Source organism: Brassica napus, chromosome C6 (genome assembly GCF_020379485.1).
Source record: "Brassica napus cultivar Da-Ae chromosome C6, Da-Ae, whole genome shotgun sequence".
NCBI lineage: Eukaryota > Viridiplantae > Streptophyta > Magnoliopsida > Brassicales > Brassicaceae > Brassica > Brassica napus.
Genome location: NC_063449.1, coordinates 26,665,242 through 26,687,447, shown reverse-complemented (window position 1 = coordinate 26,687,447; position 22,206 = coordinate 26,665,242). Strand labels below are relative to the sequence as shown.

Sequence of the window (22,206 nt, the reverse complement as noted above, 5' to 3'; positions counted from 1 at the left end):
TGTAGAAACATACAAAATATGTAAATTATAAAAGTCTCATGATCCATACTGCAAGACTGCAAGTCCTGGTTTTCTATCAAATTAGTAATCAAGTAACGCCCATCCGTGATAGGTGTTACCTTCAGTTTCAATAAGAAACTAGAAAAATAGAATTACAGATTTGAATTATTTATCTCATTCTGAATAGAAAAAGTTTGGACAACATTCTAATAAATTTAAGTGTTATAGAATAAAATCCCAAACCGTAAAATCAAGACGATTCTTGCCTAAACCGGGTTCAGAGCTTAGAGACGCACGGCCTCTACATAGTGTCTTTTCAGCATATTATCTTCTATACAAGTACTTGGACAGTGGAAAGCTGAGGCTTCTCGCAACCTATACACCAAACCAAAGGCAAAAAAACACACGCAAGGTGCATCAGAGCATTATCTATTGTATCACCCTATGCTACTTAACACAATAGTTGCAAACATAGTGTGTTACCTTCAGAGAGAGATCTTCAGAGACCATGGAACGGTACCTAATAGAACCTTCTAATGGGCAGCTTCCGCTTTTGATCATAAAGTTTGCATCACAAATACTCGACACTTGAAGCAGAATATCAGACATCATGTTGTTACTCTCCTTGTCGTAACCAGTAGCTTCTTCTTCTCCTTCTTCATCTTCCTCCTCGCCTAATGAAGAGTCTCCTACAGAGGCAATGCACTGGAATATCGCCAATAGTCTCTCTAGTGGAAAGCTTCCAGGCCCTTTCATCACTGCTTCCTGCTCTGCCATTTCCTTCTTCTCCATCGATTTCTCAGATGCCCTGAGAAGGAAACATCATAAAGGAGAAAAAATTCAAATACATCATGAGAGCACACCACCATTACCATTATCTACACTTGTTATCAAACTCAGTAACCAAAAGAGAAACAATGATACTGTTTCTAAGAACTTACTTGCGCTTTCTTTTACGATTATCCATGCCTCCTGTGGAGTCAAACATCGAGGCATCTAACGTTGCTGGGTTTCTCGAAGCGAGAAACGCCGCAATGAGAAGGTACTTTGCTGAAGTAGACATATGGAAGTCCAAGATCTCAAGTTCATCACCTTTCTCAGAACTGTAGCTGGCTTTCTGCCTTCTCTCGCCTCTGGTGTCACCATCATGAGGGCGACCTGAGACCCTGAATACCTCATTCAAACAAGAAGTAATATGCGGTCTAAGATTGCTATACAGCCTTCTCTTCAGATCTTCATTAGGCGAAATCGATAAATCATCAAGTGGTTCACAATACTGTCTGAACAATGATGACAAGGAAGTGGAAAGTTCTTCAACTCTCCTTGTGACTCTACAGAAAGGTCTCAATGCAACACTGTTTGACACACACACACACAAAGAAACTGCATTAGTAAATAAAACATTTGAGTGAAGGTTAGAGAAAGCATCATACTATTAGCCTTACTCGAGAAACGCGGAGTACAGTTTCTTGTTAACTTGATTTTTCAAGAAGATCTGACGAAGCTCCTCTTCAGAATACTCAGGGAAATAAACAGGTAAAGGGTCTGTGTATCCCATGTTTGAGTAATACACAACCGGTGGCAATCCGCTAATAAGTATAATACCAAGCTGAGGCATCTTCAGAACTGAAGACAAACTGAAAAGAAACTGCAGAATCATTGCCCCTTTGTCCCACTCTTTGATAAGATCCACATGATCAACTATCAAGTACACCATCTTCCCCATAAGTTTTCTCTCCAGCTTAGTAGAGTTTAGAGTCTCCACCACACTACTAAGCGCTTCAATAAGTAAGTTGACGAAGTCAGATGGCTTGTCACATCGTTTTGCACTAGCATACCCATTTGAAGAACACTTGCTATGCAGCAGCAACTGATTCAGAATCGACTCGAACAAGAGACGGGGAGTGCAACATGTACGGCAGCTTGAGTAAACGAAAGGGCGGTTGAGATGCCTGAACACCTGAAGAACAACACTTGTTTTGCCAGTGGAAGCGTCGCCGTAGAGAATTACTGGAAGAGCAGGGGAGTCCAAGGGGCCAATGAGACGAATCAGGTCGAGAATCTGAGAGCGTCTGCCTGGGAAACTGGAGAGAAGGGAATCCAAAGTGATGGATTCTTCCCCGAACGTGAGGTCAGCAACGGTTGGTGGGTGGGAGGGATTGGGTTCAGGGTTGTCACTGGTTACAGAAGATGAGAATCTAGTGCTTCTTCGAGTGACTTTCGAACTCTCTTCTCTCGTCATATGTGTTTTTTACCTGTGTCCAAAAGTCAGAATGTAACAAGACACTGGTGAGCAAACAAGGTGAATCATTTATTTACAAAGAATAAAAGATAATGCAAAATGGTAAAAGCACCCAGTAGTAGTATCAGTTGCAACTATGATGCAAAACCTCACTAAAGCAGCACAGCTTGCAAATAAACCAGTCTTCACTTACACAGACAAGAATATAAACTATACGGCAATGACGTAACACTATTAGCTGCGAATGAGAAGAGAAAGCATGATGATTTGGGCATAACCAAACATAAGACAACTGCATACCATTGATACTGGAAGAGCTAATCATCAAAGCTGTATTCATAATGTCACTAGACGTTATTCAGAGAGTAACATTCGTCCACTAAGTAAGATACGACGACCAAATCCAATGTACAATGCACTAAAAATAAAAAGTCTATGCCCAAAATTGAATTCGAATTCGTACCGTTTTATCACGAGCGATTAGTGGGGTGTGTCCTCTGTAGACGAATTGAGAAAGAGACGAGAAGAAGAAGGTGACGGACTTTTAGGGTTTCTTTTTGAGAGAAATCAGAAAAATATCCCTGACTTGAGCGAAGAAGAAGAAACAGTGAGAAACCCACCAAGTCGTGTCCTTTCAGTGAAATGGGAAACGACGTCGTTTTTGGGATCTTTATTTTTGCAAATTCAATTGGTCGGAATATTTTCTAATTTTATTGGCCAAGTGTAGGAAGATTATCAAAGAGTATTAATTTATTGGTCTAGCGAACGAACCGAAACTGAAAAATACCCGACCCCACCCAAATAAACCTAAAGTATCGGAAACCGCATGACTAGTTTCACTACTTACATTAGGTGGGAAAAATATTCAGGAAAACGCTCGGAAAATAGTAATGTGCTTGTCTACTCATCCAAGAGTGCAAAAAAGTGTATTATGCTGGCCACCATCTTCACTTCTATCAGATACTAAAATGGCATCTAACTGATATACTAATAGAAAATTGATAGATAAATTTCTCAGAAAGGCAGGCACAAGATCAGTTTTTAGCTTTATGACAGGATCGGTCGCCTGTCCAAGCATCTTGTAGAACCCACCAAGTATTTCAGAATAGCTGTCAGTTTTGGTGAGAGTCAAAATTCTTTTGAAGAAGCTGTAAAATAGTATTTGGGATAGTTTTGGATTCTGATGTCATCCACTTCCTTCTTTTTTTCTTAGGGAGTGTTAAGTCACTTATAAGCATGCCATGCTTCATGTCACATGCAAGCATACCTGCAGCTTTACGCGAGGCCAGAGGCATGACGGAAGATCTTGTCCGAATATCTACAGGCATTGAAGATGCTGATGATTATCTCTGATCTTGATATGGCCTTTAAAACCGGTCCGAAAGAAGCACTGTTTATTTTCATAGGTTCTTGAAGTGAAAAATCTATGTAAGTAACCATAAAACATAGTTTGGTGGTGGAGGAGAACACATCAAGCAAATAAACTCGTTATTGTTGGATTCGTTGTTAAATCTGTATTCCAACTTGTAACAGACTTCAAAGCCAACATAAGCAGAGAGAACATGATAACTATGCAAGTACAGATCTTTCTTCACAGTAAAACACAGCTCTCAACAAGATGCTTGATTTGTTAACAGAGAATAAAGAGGACCCAGTGAGCAACTTGTCTTTAAATTCTGTTTCAGGTTAGGTTAGAACAAGTACATGGATGATGGAACAAACAATGACACATCTGCACCAGAATATACCAGATCTGTACGTATTTGTTCACTAGTACAGGTACTTGTCTATACATGACAAAAGAAATGCTGTAAATTGAATTGAAAACTAAAGTTTCCAAATAAAGCTGACAGATCTACAGATCCTTCATATACCATTTTCAGAAAGACAAGTTGAGTTTCTTTAAAGAAAAACTAAAAAGAGGAGTGAACAAAATTGAGACTAGATTATTCATCATTGATGATTTACTGATGTACATATAAACATCCTCCCCATACATCAATTATCATCCATCTATAATCCCCCTCTGCATTCCCTACTGAAATCATGTATTGTACCAGCAGAAGCATTCCTACAAAACTCTATAATCAAGATACCGAAAAAGAAGCATCATGGCAATAGAATCAAACAGCGGTTGTGATACCCTCAAATCTAGGACGTGATCTATCTGTTGAGAGCCCTTCTTCCACTGACTTCCTCTTGTTGTTACTCATTGTTTGCTCCTCTTGTTGTACTACTTGCAAATGTACTTGTTTAAGTTCTACTTCTGGCTGAAGAGGCAAGATTTTGATTCCGATTTCTGTTAAATTTTTAACCTCTCGTTCAACTACTGCTGCTACGGTTCCACTTTCGTCTTTTGAAGGTGTTTCAATCTCTTCCAGACTGGTTCTTCAACTTTGTTTTCATCATATGAGGTTTCAACTTGTTGAGATCAGCTAATCTTACTGGTTTCAAGAAAAACTCCTCAGCTCCTTCTTCTAAACATCTGTTCATGATTAGCACAACTGCACATAAGCACAACCTAAAGAGGCACACACTCAAGCTTTAAAGTTTCAATCATTCATTGGCTCTTTACCTGCTGATCCTTGCAGGAACGTTCTCAGAGGACATTATTACTACTGGTATGTTCTTACGAGCTGATGATTCCTTCAAAATTATAAAACAGAAGTTTATATTAAAATTCCTGAATAAATCAAAAGATGTTATCAATCAACTGTACACATCAAATAGCATAAAGGAAAACAAATCACAAAGAGAAAAATATTCCTAATTGACATTCTCACTTTCTTGATTACATAAAAACAAACAAAACAAGTATACCTTGACTTTCTTGAGCAAATCATAACCAGTCATGCCTGGCATACAATAATCTGTAATTATAAGATTCACTTCAACTTCCTGTCAAAAAGTTACAATCAAACAGAATAAAACAAACTTCAACTAGACAAAAACTTGTAAACTTTTATTTTATTTTTTTGCTAAAATTTTTTTGTAAATTTAAAATTGAAATGATTCTTTTTTAAGAAAGGAGCAAACTTTTCGAACCTGGTGAATCACAGGAGATGTAGAAACTGCATCTGGCTCGTTAATCTCAACACATTCTCTTAAACCAAGAAACTCTAAAGCCTTATAGCCTGAATCAACAGTTGTCACTACAAAACACCAAGAACATAGAAAAGCTGAGATCTTTCTTCGATTCTTACAAGCTACAAAGACATTTCTTACCTTGACACGAAGCCTTTTGAAGCAATCTCTCTATAAGTTTACGGTCGAATAAACTATCATCAACAGCTAAAACATGAAACTGAGGTTTTGCTGCCATAACCATTGCAGAAATTTCAAGATTTAATCTTGAACCTTGAACCCAGATGTAAAGTCTCAGACTTTTTCTTGTTCTTTCACTCCGGGATTGCTGCTACTTTAATCTCAATACATGATGCGAGGAGGAAGATGAAATAAAAAAAAGGGTTTGTGCTAAAAAACAAGATCTGATTATATGTTTTTTTTTTCTTTCTTCTTCCACCAAATCATATGCAAAAGAGAGAGCGAATAAGAATAAAAGTAATTAGCTTTGAATTGTGGAGAAAGCAAGTTCAGATAGAAAAATGTTTTGTTTTGTAGGAGATTTTGTGGAGAAAGCAAGTTCAGAGGCAAGAAAGAAACAACGGAATATATACAATAATCAGAATAAGAATCATAAATTTATGGTGATTTTTAAGGATTAGATATGAAGTGAGCTTTGCTTTCTATACTACTTATACCACAACGGCTTTGTTTTTACATCAAATTTAAAACGTACATACTGAAGATTGGTGAATGTAAACAATAAGTTCAATAATTTTCAAAGATTTTAATTTCAATAGTATTCTGTTTTTGAATCAAATGGTATAACGAAACTTAATTGGTAGATTTATAAGATAAAACTTTTTTCTGGTTTTGTAAAAAATAAAAAATAATATTTTTGGTCACTGTACATGCAAAAATCTTTTTGGATATCTATACTATTAAATTAAATTTATACTATTAAAAGTAAATCATTCGGAAAAATCTAATTAAACAAGGTTAGTGGACCTATTCATTAGCTAATTATTCTTGAGAAAATTGCTAAAACGGAACATAAAAACAACGTAGTTGTCCATATGGTATAAAACCATATTTGTCCATTTATTCTCTATTTTACCCTTTCTATTTCTGAAAATTAATGAAATAAATAGTTTTATGAATCCAAAAAATATTAAAAATATAAAAAATTAATAAAACACCTATATACACAAACACATTTTTTTTTGGTTAAAAAAACTTGATAAATAAAATTTTAAAATTACGTTCCACTAAAAGTAGAATTCATCTTCTACGGAAAATGGGTTAGTAGAAAACGAATTCTAGAATAAACAAGTCCATCTACGTTTTTTTAGAAGAAACAATCTAAAAATGATTAAAATTCTAAATATGGAGAATGCGAATTCTACTAATTGTAAAGATCGCTACTTTTCTTTTGAATGCAGTTTCTACTTTTATGAAGTATTCTAAAATTCTGGGTATGCGAAATCTAAACTTAACACGAACATCTACAAAATGTAGAAATTGTATTCAGAATTTTTGTCATGGTTCTACACAGTGTAGAAGGTGCCTTCTACGGATAAAAAACCAGTTTTTTTTTCGAAAATTAAGGAATTTCAGTTAAGAAAATATTTTAAAAATATTCTAATTTCCTAAAACGTGTCCTGGTCGATTTTCTTTGTCAAAATATCAAAAAAAAAAACGATTTTGGCTTTTCTTCTTCATCAATCTATGATTTTTCCATAGTTTGTCTTGTGATTTTCAAAAATTCTTGTTCTATGATGCATATTTATACAATATGTGGTGTTTGACAATTTAGTGTAAGCACATGATGGATTTTTTTGGCTGATGATAATTGAGGTAGGCTACTGTTATTGGAATCAAGCTCTACTTTAGAGGATTTTAAAAGAATAGTTTTGGAGGATTTTAGAAACCAAATGCAATTAGGTTACGGGATATTTTTGATCTGTGTCGTGTGTTCTTTTTTTTTAAATTGTTTTTACATTTTTTTTCCTTTCTAAAACATTATGGGATTACCTTATTTTTTTTATCTTTTTCCATTAAACTTTTTAAAAATGGTTTTAATTTATGTTTAATTTGATTAAAGAAAGGTTAGTTTTGGGATTATAAAAAATATTATACTATAAGGACAACTTAGTGATGGTTTTATACCATAGGGACAACTATATTGTTTTTTTGTTCCGTTTTGGCAATTTTCTCATTATTCTTTTGGTCTTACCATTAATTATTATAACTATACACAATTAATTACAAAAATGTTACAACAAGAAAAAGAAACGTGTGTTTCTATTTCTTGTCTGATATAAACTTACTAGGGTCGGCCTTACATGCAGAATATATTTTACTTGTGATTTAGGTTATTATTTTTTGTATGATTTTGTGGGTTGTGCTTTTGATTCACATTTGCAAGAGATGTATATGATAATGATTTTTATCTTTTAGAAAGTTTAAGGTGAGGAAGAATATATGTGATAAAATATATTTTGCTTGTTTGCAATAGTTATTTTTTATTTAAGAGTTGTGACATTGTTATGTTGTGAGAGCTTCAAATGGTCTTCACGTTGTTTCCGTTTACAAAAATATTTATTCCGTATTTGGTGTGTTATTTGTAGTTTGTAATATTTAGGTTCGGAAGGATTTGGTTGTGGGTAATTTTTTGTGTATGTTATAAAAGTAACCATCCTTTATGTTGAAATCATAGTTCTTCGACTTGTTATTGGAATGGAAATGGTGATTATTTGAAGTTGAATTTCTTATTAAAAGTAAAATGTTAAATTAAATGAGAAGAAAGTATTAATGCAAAGCTAATCAAAATAAGAACACAATGAAACTGGAAAGTCTGAAAACTTAATAGTGGCCGATGAGTGCATGCACTTGTCAGTCACCGTAAAACAAACACTAAGAACGTCTCCATTTGTTTATAGTCATAACAATCACTATATCGATTTTTCAGATTATTGAGATATGGTGGGATTGTAAAGATCATATTAGTCTCATAACACTTCTTTTACAATATAGAGACGCCGCATAAGGAATGTTTGATATATCTACCCGAGACATGTTGATTTTCTATTCATGACGATCAACAAATTTCATGCATTCCTCATGTTCTCATGTGCATAGAAAAATTTGCATAGAAATAGTTACCTCACCACAGTTGTTGTTTGCTGATACGTGAAGATGTTTTAGTTTTGTGGCGGTTTTGTTTCAAAGTCAAAATTATTTGTTTTTTTTTCTAATAATAATTCTTGTATAGATTAAGTAAAGATTTTTTTTACTTAGGCTCTGAATGTTACGATCCGCTCCGCACCGCACCATAGTTAAATATTAACAAAAATCTCTACATACACTATATATATGTTTTTATTACTGTCAAAACCGCATCGCAGTTATACCGTTTGTCCCACACCGCTCAATCTGATGTTACCATTCGGAGCCTTAATCTCATACACTGACTTTTACAGTCATTCATATGAACTAAACGATTTGGGATATTTTAAATTTTCTGTGTTACAATTAAAATAAGAAAAACACATTGGTTAAGTATGTATAATTGGTTAAATAGTTGTTCTTATTTGAGAAGGTTTGGTTATATATGTGGTTTGAATAATTATCTTCGTGGTTACTTTATTTTATGGGGTTTTATTATGATTTTCACTATTTTTTGCAATTAAGTAATTTTATACTTTGATGGTTGAGATGAATTCAATAGAAATGTGTTCTTCTTTATTTTGGTAATATAGATATTTTGATTGGTTTATTTTATATTTCCTACTTTCATTTATACTCCTAAATCTTATCGTTTTTATTATGCTTCAATTTAAAATTTATAATTACAAAATTTTTATTTTCATTTCAGTATTAAATTAGTTATATTGAAACTCTATTTGAAATTCATGAAGTTACTACATTTATTTGCGTATGGTTTCTTTAATGTATTATTATATAAATACAATTTTCATTTATTTTTTTATAATTAATTCTTTTAGTTCTATTTTATTATATTTTTCTCAATTAATTTTTAAAAATATTTTTAAATTATGTGACTTATTCCATTTTATAATATTTTGTTAATTTCTCGTATTTTTTGTGTTTCACACGGAATATTTGTTATTGTAAAATACATTCTTATTTTCAGAATTATTTTTATGCTATTGAATAATTTTTTAATTTAAAAAAAAAATTCATATTCTTCACAATTAGGTTATTAGTTATTTTTAGAATCGTATTTTTTGTTTGAGATATTTTCACAATCGTGGCTAAAAAACTATATGCTTTTAGTTTTTACTTTTAATAGTAGTTAAATAATATGGTGTGCTGTATGTTTTGAGTTTGATGTATATTTTTATTGCATTTGTTTTTCTGTTGACCTATTCTTTTTTTTTTGTGTGGAATTATTATTATTTTCTTCTTAAAACAAAATATATATGGGTCCAAAAAATATTTTCATATTGGTATAGGTTGTCTTATTAACTTTTCATTATTTTGGTGTAAAAAAAAACATGATGAGAACATTTGTAATTTGATTTATTAAAAGTTACATGTTTCTTTGACTTGTCTTAGTCTCTGTTTCATTATTAAGTTTGTTTCTTTGACTTCTATATTTGAGTTAATAAATAAATTTAAACTTTGCGCTACGCTCATGATGCAAGCTTCCTTAAATATTTGAGTTGATTTTGTTTTAGTAGATTGGTTATATATTATGTTTGAACAATTATTTTCATGAATTATTTAATTATATATGCTCTTTAAATATTCTATATTTGAGCTAATATATAAATTTAAACTTTCCGTTACGCTCTGGATATAAGCTTCCTTAAATATTTGAGTTGATTTTGTTTTAGTAGATTGGTTATATATTATGTTTGAGCTATTATTTTAATGAATTATTTACTTATATATGCTCTTTAAATATTGAGAATCAAAGATGTTGACTAATTTGCATAATACCATGCATAGTTATAATTCTTTGAAGAAAAAAATATTTTTTTTATTAAAAGAGGAATTAATTTATTTTATTTGCTCTTTTTTATTTCTTATCGAATTATTGTGTATTGCTGTAACTTTACAGCTGTTTACTTTAATCTTCATTATTACAATTAAATAACATTAGTTTAGTTTAATTTGAATTGCTAATTTTTTTTGTACTTGTTCACTTTTAAGACAAAGACATCTCTTGCTTAAATTATAATAAAAAAAACTACATCTGTTTATGAAAATATTGTTGTTTATTGTAGCTATATATCATTGTTTATTGTAGTTCTACTTTGAGTTTGACAATAAGCTGAACGAATTTAATACAGCCTAGGAATTTGAGCACATTGAACGACATCAAAATCAGATAAGGAATACATTGCACCGACAGTAAGTCTTTCTTGGAACTGTGGATACGGTGAGCGCTGATTGTGGCCTGCATCATGGTTGCCTGAAAACATAGTTCAGATTTTTAATATATTAGTAATGGTTCTGTTAAATAACATGTTCATGTTCAGATTCACATAACCGCACACAACTTAGTTAAGTTAAATAACATGTTCAGATTCACATAACCACTGGACCATTATAGAGTAAATACAAATCATGTCTCAGACTACTTACTTAAGTTAATGAAATGATATACAGACAAAAGCAGGCACTTTGACTTTAACCACACACCACATGAATACTCTATAGCAAACACAAATCATGTTGTTGGGGTCGAAAACGATTACGACGAAGTTAACGTCCAAATCCCCGAAGAAGAAAACGAAAAACCTTCTTCGACAAACACATTTTCGAAATAGGTTCTTCTTTACGAAAAGCTTTGCGGAAGAAACGCGAGTCATCGGACAAGAGCTCGAAAAGGATCGCTACGCAGCGACCAAACACGTGCTCCGCTCGGTCGCTACGTAGCGACCGAACGTCCATTCCGCTCGGTCGCTACGTAGCGACCGAGCTCTTCCGAAACGTCGATACGACATTAGTCCATGCATTCTCGTCTACCCTTCGATGCTATCTCCCGAAGACCGTAGCGAACCCATTTCACGTTCCCCGCCATTCTGAGTTATCGATCAAACTTTACCGTAAAAACCGCGGAAAGTTCGTTCTTTATCGAAAGAAGCCGTAATAAACGCTTCGAGTCAGAAGACGGCCCAAAGGGACCTAAGACATGACTCGAGGCCCAACTTACGATTTCTTAACCAACAGCCCGTAAGCCGCATGACGGTTTACGCTTGGTTCGCGAGGAAAGATAAATGTCAAGTTTCCGCGGATAAATACGAAATTTTGAAGATAATTACGAAGATCGGAAAAAATGGGATATCTCCATTTTTATGCTATGGCGGCTTAAGGGCAGAAGGGGAAAAGCGTAAACCGACCTTGGAGCCAGTATATAAGGAGTCCTAGGGGAGAGGCATGGGGAGGACTTTTGGAGAGAAAACTTAGCACTTAGAGCAATTAGGCAACTTTCCGTTTTTGTTATTTCGAGCTGCGACTCAACTAGGTTCGCAGATTCGAAATAAAACTCCTTTTGCTCTCTTTTACGATTTCTTATTTCTTTTTCGTCTTTAATTGCGTGTTCTGATTGCTTGGCGTGTGGTTTAACAGATATCTGGGACCTCTGGGAAATTATGGTTTTCCTAACTTTCCTAATTTAAACGGAAATCGACAGTGCGAATTTTGGTTCCCACAGTTTGGCGCTAGAAGGAGGGGGGGGGGGGGTACGGATCAATCTAACTCTCAGCCACTTGATCAAAACAATGTCTGGAAACACGAAAGACAAAATCGCAGTTAGCAACAACGCTGGTAAGACAACCCCAGCCGCCACTGCACCTATGGCCAACGATTACGCAAACGCCATAGTGCCTAAAAAAAAATCGAAAAAAAAACCTAGCCGCGACTTTTCGCCAACAGGAAGTGCTACGAAACGAGCTTGCGATTTCTCTGTCTAAACATAAAGGAAAATGATAAATTTTATCAAATCCCGTAAGTTTGGCTCATTTCCGAGCTAAAGAAGTTTCAATGCGTAAGGGTTTTACCAAAACACGTTTTCCGAAAACTTTTTGGAAGGGTAAAACTTGTTCTCCCAAAAACCGCAGAAAACCCCTAGGTTAATCGCGGAAAAAAGAAGCGCATCAAAAGCTCTAGCCAAGCTCGGTCGCTACGTAGCGACCGAGCACGCACACAGCTCGGTCGCTACGTAGCGACCGAGAACGCACACAGCTCCGTCGCTACGTAGCGACCGAGCACGCACACAGCTCGGTCGCTACGTAGCGACCGAGCACGCACACAGCTCGGTCGCTACGTAGCGACCGAGCACGCACACAGCTCGGTCGCTACGTAGCGACCGAGCACGCACACAGCTCGGTCGCTACGTAGCGACTGAGCCTTCACACAGCTCGGTCGCTACGTAGCGACCGAGCACGCACACAGCTCGGTCGCTACGTAGCGACCGAGCACGCACATGGCTCGGTCGCCACGTAGCGACCGAGCTCAAGCCAACTCTCCACTTGCTACGAAGCGACCTGCAAGGCCTCAGAAAGGTCCTCCTTTGCGTTCTCGTTTGAATCCTCATCTAAATGCTTTTCGTTTCGTCTCAATCGGAGTTTCCGTTGAGATTTTACAACGAAAACAAGTAGGACTCTTCTTGGCTTGCTTCCACTCGCTACGTAGCGACCTGTCAGACTTTCACTCGCTACATACCGACCTGTCAGGCCTCAGAAAGGTCCTACTTTAGGTTCTCTTTTGAATCCTCATCGAAACACTTTTCGTTTCGTCTCAATCGGAGTTTCCGTTGATATTTTACGACGAAAACAAGTAGGACTCTTCTTGGCTTGCTTCCACTCGCTACGTAGCGACCTGTCAGACCTTCACTCGCTACGTAGCGACCTGTCAGGCCTCAGAAAGGTCCTCCATTGGGTTCTCTTTTGAATCCTCATCGAAACGCTTTTCGTTTCGTCTCAATTGGAGTTTCCGTTGAGATTTTATGACGAAAATAAGTAGGACTCTTCTTGGCTTGCTTCCACTCGCTACGTAGCGACCTGTCAGACCTTCACTCGCTACATAGCGATCTTTCAGGCCTCAGAGAGGTCCTCCTTTACGTTCTTTTTTGAATCCTCATCGAAACGCTTTTCGTTTCGTCTCAATCGGAGTTTCCGTTGAGATTTTACGACAAAAACAAGTAAGGCTCGTCTAAACTCCTTCGCTTGCTCCTACTCGCCCTTACCTCCATCTTTGCGTTCTCCTTCAAATCTTGATCGAAACGTCTCTTGTTTCGTCTTGATTGGGTTACCATTGAAACTTTACGATAAAAAAAAACCCGCAAAGACTTGTTTTTTCGCTTGGATTCAGATTAATCGTATAAAACGGCAACAGTAAACTTAACACCTTAGCCGCCTCAACTATACGATTACGTTGAACCTTTTTATAAAAATTGATGTCATATCTAAGGAGAAGATAACAGCCAAGTTCGGAAGATAAATGTCAAGTTTAAAGGATAAAGACCAATATCGAAAATGGCGAACATACACGAGAAGAGGAAGGGGAAATAAGCAAGCAAAACTGAGAAGAGACAAAACTGCGTCTTCGAGAGAACTAAACTATTTCCGACTTGAAATTTTTGAAATCAGACTTGGAATTTTCGTAGGAAATTACTAAGAAATAAAAACGCCTTTGAGACTGCCATAGAACTTCAGGGAACTTAAAACCTAGGTGGATAGTCTAGCGAACTAAGTCTTAGGCGATTTTTCTTGTCTCGATATATCGTTCCATAACTGTTCAGCCAGATCTTGCAAACCGATCTAAACTCTCCAAAAATCGAGAAACGATCGCCACTCATATCAAGCTCGCTTCCTAAAGAGAGAAAAAACGAGAGACATGAACATCGTCTTAAAACCGATTCGTTTCTAGCAATTTTCTCGGAACCGACATATTCCAAGTCGTCAAAGTGGAAACAAACCAAATTACAGTCCAAGTGTCGTCTTCAAATCGTCCAGGATTACTGATCATTTCAAACCTTAGAAGAAGAAACGTACTTAACCCTTCAAAACCTATGAAAAACGTTATGCGACTAGATCGTAATGAAATAAACTACGGTAACACTCCATGAGTAACTCCAAGCAACTTTCACCTAGGATCGAAATCACAGCAGAAACGTTTCTCATGAAACCCACAAAAACAACGCTACTTTAACATATGTTTACATATCACCGATCTACAACCTTCGTAAAACCGGTCCCCGTTACTTACGCGAAAAATCCTTCGTACAATCAGACCAAGTCTTACGAAGAAACTTTCTAAAGTTAACATAACATGCTTTATGAAGAACCATGCGGCTCGCTGGCTTCTTCTTTTCTTTTCCCTCGGTCACATCCGAGAAGGCAGTCGTCCCGCCACTGACTCCACACTGGTTATGTAGCAAACCTCTTGGGCTTCGTCTTCCTCAAGCAAAAAAGATTCGATTTTCATAAGACTATAGGTCACATTGTACGAAATATTCGTCGTATAACTGAAACCTAGAGCGGAGAATCGTTTTCTACGATTATCGGCCATATTAGCATGGATAACCCCGGCAAACTTGGCCTATCAATCTTAACAAGCTCTCTTTGGCCCTCGGTCAATTACGCCTTCCACTAAAGATCCAAACCAATATTTACCATCCCCTTTAAGGAAAATCGTAAACTAACATGACCTTAAATGTTAAAGTACCATGGTCTAATCCTTGACCTACAACATCCTTGGCTATCTGAGTGAACACATCCCTCACGCCAAGCCAAACTATTTGAGAAACCATAGCTCCATCACTTAACGGCTAAACGACAATTTACGAATAATTATCGTATAGCCTACAGTCAGAAGTCATATGATAAATTCTTCGTAACGAAACTCAGTCCTAATAACCAAATGGTTAAAGGAAGATCTAAACTTTTCGAAAATTGACCGAGTTCAATACGCTCCACAATTCACTTTAAGCCCGCAACGTTTTACCCATAATACGCGGCATGTAAGGAAAAATTCGTAACAAAGCTTCTAGAGCTATACGAAACATCCTCAAAAATGCACGAAGTAGATCTCGGAAAGCCAACACTTCACAAAGCACTATGAAGGAAAACGATTCTTCCCATGGAAATATTTACGCGACACCTCAGTCCTAATTCCTCGATCGCAAATCAAATTATTAGCATCCAAATAGGAACAACAATTTTGGCTGCGAACATCTGTAGTCAAACAAGAACGTTTCTCAAACGCAGGGCTAAGACTAAACCCTTGTAAAATCGCAAAACAATCTCACTTCAGCACCGAAAATATACGTATAGTCTTCGAAATAACTGCGAGACGTCGCCAAGTTAAAAATCAAGATGATACAAACAAATTGTCCGAATGCGACCACTACAAATCTTACACTCCATTCGTCGATTGGTCCCGACGAACACATCAGCCGTCTTAAACAAACGTAACTTGATCACTCTTTTGATCTTCGAACGTCCAACACAAGGACGAAAGCGCGCTACAAAAAAAATCCGAACGTCTAGCACTTCCAGTTGGCTTAAAAAATGTCTTTGGAAAGATGCTCGATTCGTACCATACAAGTCGTATAAGCCGAGAAACTATCGCGGACTTTAAATCGGTACGAATCAGGTAGAAATCGCAACAGGAAAACCGATAGCCGGCTAGTCACCGCACAAACCTTAAAACCGAGTGTAAACCTAGGTCTTGCCCTAAACCCATCGCATTGGTCTCAGACATCTCAAAGACATGATATCTAAACGATAAGAGATCCTAAAACATGTCTCTTCGTTCATATCTCAACGTTCCTGAAAGATCGTAAATAATTTTTACGAAAACTCACGTCTCGAACAAACTAACAGATTGAACGCCTCAACGAAGTTAAAGATGAGACGACAACTCATATTTACTTCAAACCCACTCTAAACAAAGTAACTCAAACAAACATCCATTATATAAACCGCATAGCGGTAGGGGTTCAAAGCCACCAACGGCCAAAACAGGCCCATACAAAGTTCGAAGGCCACACTCGGCCAGACATATATGAACAAAGGCCACACTCGGCCGCTAAATACTAGATAAAGGGAAAAACTCATTCCCGTCAAAACACTCACAGATCAAAGTTAAAATTCCTAGACTAGGAAGCTCCGAATGCATCCGCGGGATAGTTCACTTCCTCATCGTCACCGGCAAAATCAGTCGTGGTTTCTATGGTATCAGGAGAAACCGGGATGGGATCCCAGAATCCCTGAATCTTCCCGTCGATTGGAGGAATGATCGTCTCAGCGTGAGCATGATCCTTCATGCCACCCTTCATTAACTCTATCTCCCTCTCGAAAACGTAGTCATCCGCCCGCGTCTTCCAAAGGCTCCCGACGGAGCCGCGACACTCACGGAAATCACCCAGCGAGTTGAAAGCGCCCTTAAGATTCCCGTACTCAACCTGGAATTGAGAAGCGCGAGTCTTCATTACCTCGGCGATTTCCCTCTTGCCCTTCCGTTCCGCCCTACGAACAGCCCTGGCATAATCACGAGCGAGTTGAGCATCTCGCGCCACCATCTCGTCTCGCATGCGAGCAAGATCCTTTTCCGCCTTTTCCGCTTTAAAGCGATAGATCATGGCCTCTCTATGGCTCGCCTCAATAGCCGATCCAAGCAAGTTCAAGCCCTATAAAAGCGATTGACACGTTATAAGCAAAAGAAAAAAAATAAAAAAAAAATAATAAATTCTTAAAGTTTATACCCCGTTGATGATACGAGATCCTTCCGCGACGACTTTCGGCCTCCCCGACTTGCTCGTGGCCGGAGGAGCATCGAAACCCGACAGAAGACCAGCGAAGAAATCATCAAAGTTCGGAATAGGGACCTCGCTCGTACCGCTTCCATCGCCGAAAGCAAGGTCCGGATCCCATCCTGGGAGCATGCAATCGTCCACTGAAAACTCCAGGTCACCGAGGTCAATATCTCTCCCCTTCGAAGAGTTCAGCCCCGTCGCAATCGTGGGAGCGGCGTCGGGACCTTGGTCTTCAGGTTCGGAATCACTCCTTGCTCCTCCGCCCAAAGCAGGACTAGGATGCACAAACCTCAGCGCCTTTCGAATTCTCTTCGGCGTAAAGGAAGTCCAGAAAAAAGGACCATTCTTGAGCAGATCCCTCACCGCAATAATGTCTTCAGGAAACGGAGCAAGAGGATTGATAAAGGGACGATCGTTCGGCAACCTCCGAAACAATGGGATACAACTCTCCTCAACGGACGCGACGTCTACACGAACGAAGAAGAAAAACTTCTTCCACGAGTAGAAGTTAGAAGTAAACCCCTTTACCAGTGACATGAAGTTCCGAGGAACCAGCCTGTACGTGTCCGTATCCTTGATGATCTGTAACCGAAGAAGCACTTCGAAGTGATCGACGGTGAGGGGGAGACCATGCTCGTAGCTCAGTATCAGGATTCCTATGAGGTGATGGACGCCAAGAGGATTCAGTTGGCTTATCGCCACCCCGAAACGACCCAACACACGGACGATAATCTCGGGGATCGGGAACCACAAACGGCAGCGCACTACGAATGCTTCGTAACAAGTAAAGTAGCCCTCCGGGGGACTACTAGCGCATTCTTCTTGACGAGGAACCCTGAATTCCACCGCGTCAGAAAAATGGTAGAACGACCGCATGACCTTGAGGAATTCACTAGTACTCCTACTTGGTGCACATGTCTCCACCGGGCGATGGTTCATGACCGGGAACGATTTTTCTTTGGGAGGCGTGATCGAACAGTAACACGCCACCCACCATGCCTCGTTCTCGGCTGGGTCTACCAAATGAGGAACGAATTCCATCTTCGGCACTCGAAGCTCTTCAGAAACGTTCGCGGGCAAGGCCCCTTTCTTCGAACTCCTCTTCTTACTCGACATCTCGTGTTTTTTTTAATCAAGAAGGAAATGATAGAGAGAAAGAGAAAGAAGAAAGAACTTTTCAAGAAAACCTCTCTATGAGAATGAGTAAGTGTAAAGATTGTGAAGAAATTACCTCCCTTCTTATAGGCATGAGAAATTACTATTTACTTACGGATTTTTGGACACGAACTTCGCCCAAATACACCAATCTCGTCCGAACTCGCCATACCGCGCATTGGGATCTCACTAGAAATCCACGCTCCCAACGAGCTGGGGGGGGCAAACTGTTGAGGTCGAAAACGGTTACGACGAAGTTAACGTACAAATCCCCGATGAAGAAAACGAAAAACCTTCTTCGACAAACACTTTTTCGAAATAGATTCTTCTTTACGAAAAGCTTTGCGGAGGAAACGCGAGTCATCGGACAAAAGCTCGAAAAGGATCGCTACGCAGCGACCGAACACGTGCTCCGCCCGGTCGCTACGTAGCGACTCGCGTTTGAGCCAAAGCTCGGTCGCTACATAGCGACCGAACGTCCATTCCGCTGGGTCACTACGTAGCGACCGAGCTCTTCCGAAACGTCGATACAACATTAGTCCATGCATTCTCGTCTACCCTTTGATGCTATCTCCTGAACACCGTAGCGAACCCATTTCACGTTCCCCGCCATTCTGAGTTATCGATCAAGCTTTACCGTAAAAACCGCGGAAAGTTCGTTCTTTATCGAAAGAAGCCGTAATAAACGCTTCGAGTCAGAAGACGGCCCAAAGGGACCTAAGACATGACTCGAGGCCCAACTTACGATTTCTTAACCAACAGCCCGTAAGCCGCATGACGGTTTACGCTTGGTCCGCGAGGAAAGATAAATGTCAAGTTTCCGTGGATAAATACGAAATTTTGAAGATAAGTACGAAGATCGGAATAAATGTACGAAGATCGGAATAAATGGGATATCTCCATTTTTATGCTATGGCGGCTTAAGGGCAGAAGGGGAAAAGCATAAACCGACCTTGGAGCCAGTATATAAGGAGTCCTATGCGAGAGGCATGGGGAGGACTTTTGGAGAGAAAACTTAGCACTTAGAGAAATTAGGCAACTTTCCGTTTTTGTTATTTCGAGCTGCGACTCAACTAGGTTTTGCAGTCTTAGGTTGTTAGAACTAGGAATCTCGCCGACAGCTCTCGTAGCCAAGGCTTCTACCTTGCTGTAACGCTCATACGCGGATTCGGAATAAAACTCCTTTTGCTCTCTTTTACGATTTCTTATTTCTTTTCGTCTTTAATTGCGTGTTCTGATTGCTTGGCGTGTGGTTTAACAGATATCTGGGACCTCTGGGAAATTAGGGTTTTCCTAATTTTCCTAATTTAAACGGAAATCGACAGTGCGAATTTCGGTTCCCACACATGTCTCAACCAAATGATATACAAAGCCACACACTTTGAGAACATGAATGGGTTCCACCATAAAAAGCTAAAGGGTTCCACACACTTTTTTTTTTTTTTTTTTAAGTTCACTTCAACAAAATACTCCTGTGAATTTGGTAATATGTTAATTTGCAAATAAGAAAAATAAGATGGCGACTAAAGACGACGAGGGCGACTCAGAAGGGGCTCGCGACGTCGAGGGTTTCCAAATCGACACTGATACCAGCGGGTCTCTGGCTGTTGCGCCGCAGGGTGGTGCTGTCGAAACCCAATCCGAGGAACTAAGGAGTTTGAAGGGAGGACGGCCGTTGTGCGAAGCTCAGGCAAAGGTCTCGTACTCTGAGGTTCTGGTGGAGGGTTCTGCTCAATCGGTAGCTGAGCCAGTTTTCGTGGTTAAGGATGGGATTGCGGAGGTAGCGGTTCCTGCCGAATTGCTTGAGGAGGAGGACCCTCTGTGGAAGTGTTTTTTGGTTGGTTATTTCATGAATGGGGCTCCTCATATTGGTTCGATTCATGCCACAGTGAATAGGATCTGGGGTTCTCCAGGGAAAGGTCCAAAGATAGATGTTCAGTTTATTGGGAAAACGACGGTTCTGTTTTGGATTGTGGATGAGGGAGTGAGGAGTAGAATCCTCAAGAGGAAATTCTGGCACATTGCGGAGATCCCATTGATGGTAGGAGTATGGAATCCAGAAACTGCGAGTGCTCCTCCCGACTTATCGGCCATTCCTCTTTGGGTTGACCTAATGGGTGTTCCAGGTTATCTCTTCTCCAAAAAGGGACTGAGTTTTCTGGCTCGTACTTCGGGTAAGTTCGTCAAGCTTCACCCGAACACCGAGAGATGTATTCGAATGGATGTTGCCAGAGTTTTGGTTGAAGTTGATCTAACGAAGCCTCTTCCAAACAAGATCAGTTTCAAAGGACGTGATGGTTCGGAGGTGTTGGTCTCTATCTGCTACCCATGGCTGCCACCGAGGTGCACATCTTGCTCCAAATGGGGGCACTCGGAGGCTGATTGTCCCTCTCCTAACAGTGGGCAACAGCAGATTCGAGTGCTGCAGACGAAGATAGTGGAAGATGTAAATGTAGAGTTGGAAGGTTTCCCTCCTAAAGAGGTGACAGAGAAGTCCAGTACTGAGATAGTAACGAAGTTAATGGAGGAGCTGGAATCTATGTCAGGGAAGGAGAGCTTTTCTGGATCACTTGTAAATGTGGGAAAGGATCTTGCCATCCCTGATGACTTTGTAGACGTCCCAAGTGGACTTGTTTCAAACCAACGCAGGATCTCGCCAACTCATTCCAAGACTATGAGTGGTAGCAATTGTCTGTCCCCAAATGGGTTCCAGGCTCTTCAAGACATCCGTGAGGAAGGTGAGATTGAGGATGAGGGAATGGAGGAGGAAGGAAAAAATTTAGAAGAGGAAATCTATGCAGATGACATAACAAAAAAGACTTCGGTTGTAGTACACAGTCAGGGTACAACTCAGCGTAGCAGAGGGAAAAATCTGAGGAGGGCAATAGTAAACTCACGCGATCTGGTTCAGGCTGCTACTCAGCAGCAGAAGGGGCAACAAAATAGCAAGAAAGCTTCCCTCCGGAAGCACTGATGTCATCTATCTTCGCTTGGAACATGCGTGGGTTCAACCAGCCACGCAAACACAAAGCTGTAAAGTACTGGATTACGGCTGCAAAACTCTCTTTTGGTTGTTTACTGGAGACGAAGGTTCAAGTAGGAAGTTTTAAAAAAATCTTTGATGCAACTTTCCTAGGCTGGAGTTGTCTACACAATTACACTCATCACCGCTTGGGAAGGATTTGGGTTGTTTGGTCGGAGGAGATGGAGGTTTGTCATGTCTTGACAAGTGCTCAGATGATAACTGTGTGGGTAAAATATAAGTCAACAGGAGATACATTTCTCTGTTCTTTCATTTATGCGTCTAACTGTGCCATCGAGAGACGTGAACTGTGGAGAGAAATGGAGATGATCTCAAACACTGTGGCGGGCAGTTCAAACCCTTGGATTATCCAAGGAGTTTCAACGTGGCTTTGACCGAGCAGGAACATTCCCGCTTTACAAAGACTAGATTAGACTGCAGCTCAATCCGGGACTTTCAGAATGCAGTCCTCCAGTGTGATATGTTGGATTTATCTCAGGTTGGTCCTTGTTTCACATGGACAAACTGCCAAGATGAAAACCCAATCAGTTAGAAACTCGATCGGGTTATGGTCAATAGCTGTTGGTTAAGTGCTTTCCCTCAGTCTTATGCAACTTTTGAATCTGGAGGTGTATCAGATCATCTTCGTATGCACATTCAGCTCCGGGCTGCCCCTCAGGGAAACATGAAACCTTTCAAATTTTTCAATCACACGGCCTCTCACCCGAGATTTCTTGAGGTAGTTTCCAGTGTTTGGAATGAGTCTGCCGCTCTCTATCACTCACGGTCAGGTCTAAAGTTTTTCCAGGAGAAGCTCAAGTCTCTGAAGTCGGTGTTGTGTGGACTTAATAGAGATATGTTTGGTGATTTGCCTGGGCGTGTAAAACAGGCCTATGATGATATGTGTGCAAAGCAAAATGAAGCTATGCA

The 22,206-nt window shown here is 39.1% G+C and overlaps 1 protein-coding gene and 1 pseudogene across 1 annotated transcript; both read right to left on the bottom strand.

The window, feature by feature from the left end:
* Positions 1–2,900, bottom strand: LOC106430464 (origin of replication complex subunit 5). Its single transcript, XM_013871251.3, has 5 exons — positions 2,706–2,900; positions 1,446–2,255; positions 942–1,355; positions 484–808; positions 1–375 (listed from the first exon to the last, which is right to left on the bottom strand). Exons 2-5 carry the CDS (start codon positions 2,240–2,242, stop codon positions 325–327), a joined length of 1,587 nt encoding a protein of 528 aa, XP_013726705.1. The 5' UTR covers positions 2,243–2,255; positions 2,706–2,900; the 3' UTR covers positions 1–324.
* Positions 2,901–4,075: 1,175 nt separating this feature from the next.
* LOC106356854 lies at positions 4,076–6,024 on the bottom strand (annotated as a pseudogene).
* Between the last annotated feature and the right edge of the window lie 16,182 nt (positions 6,025–22,206).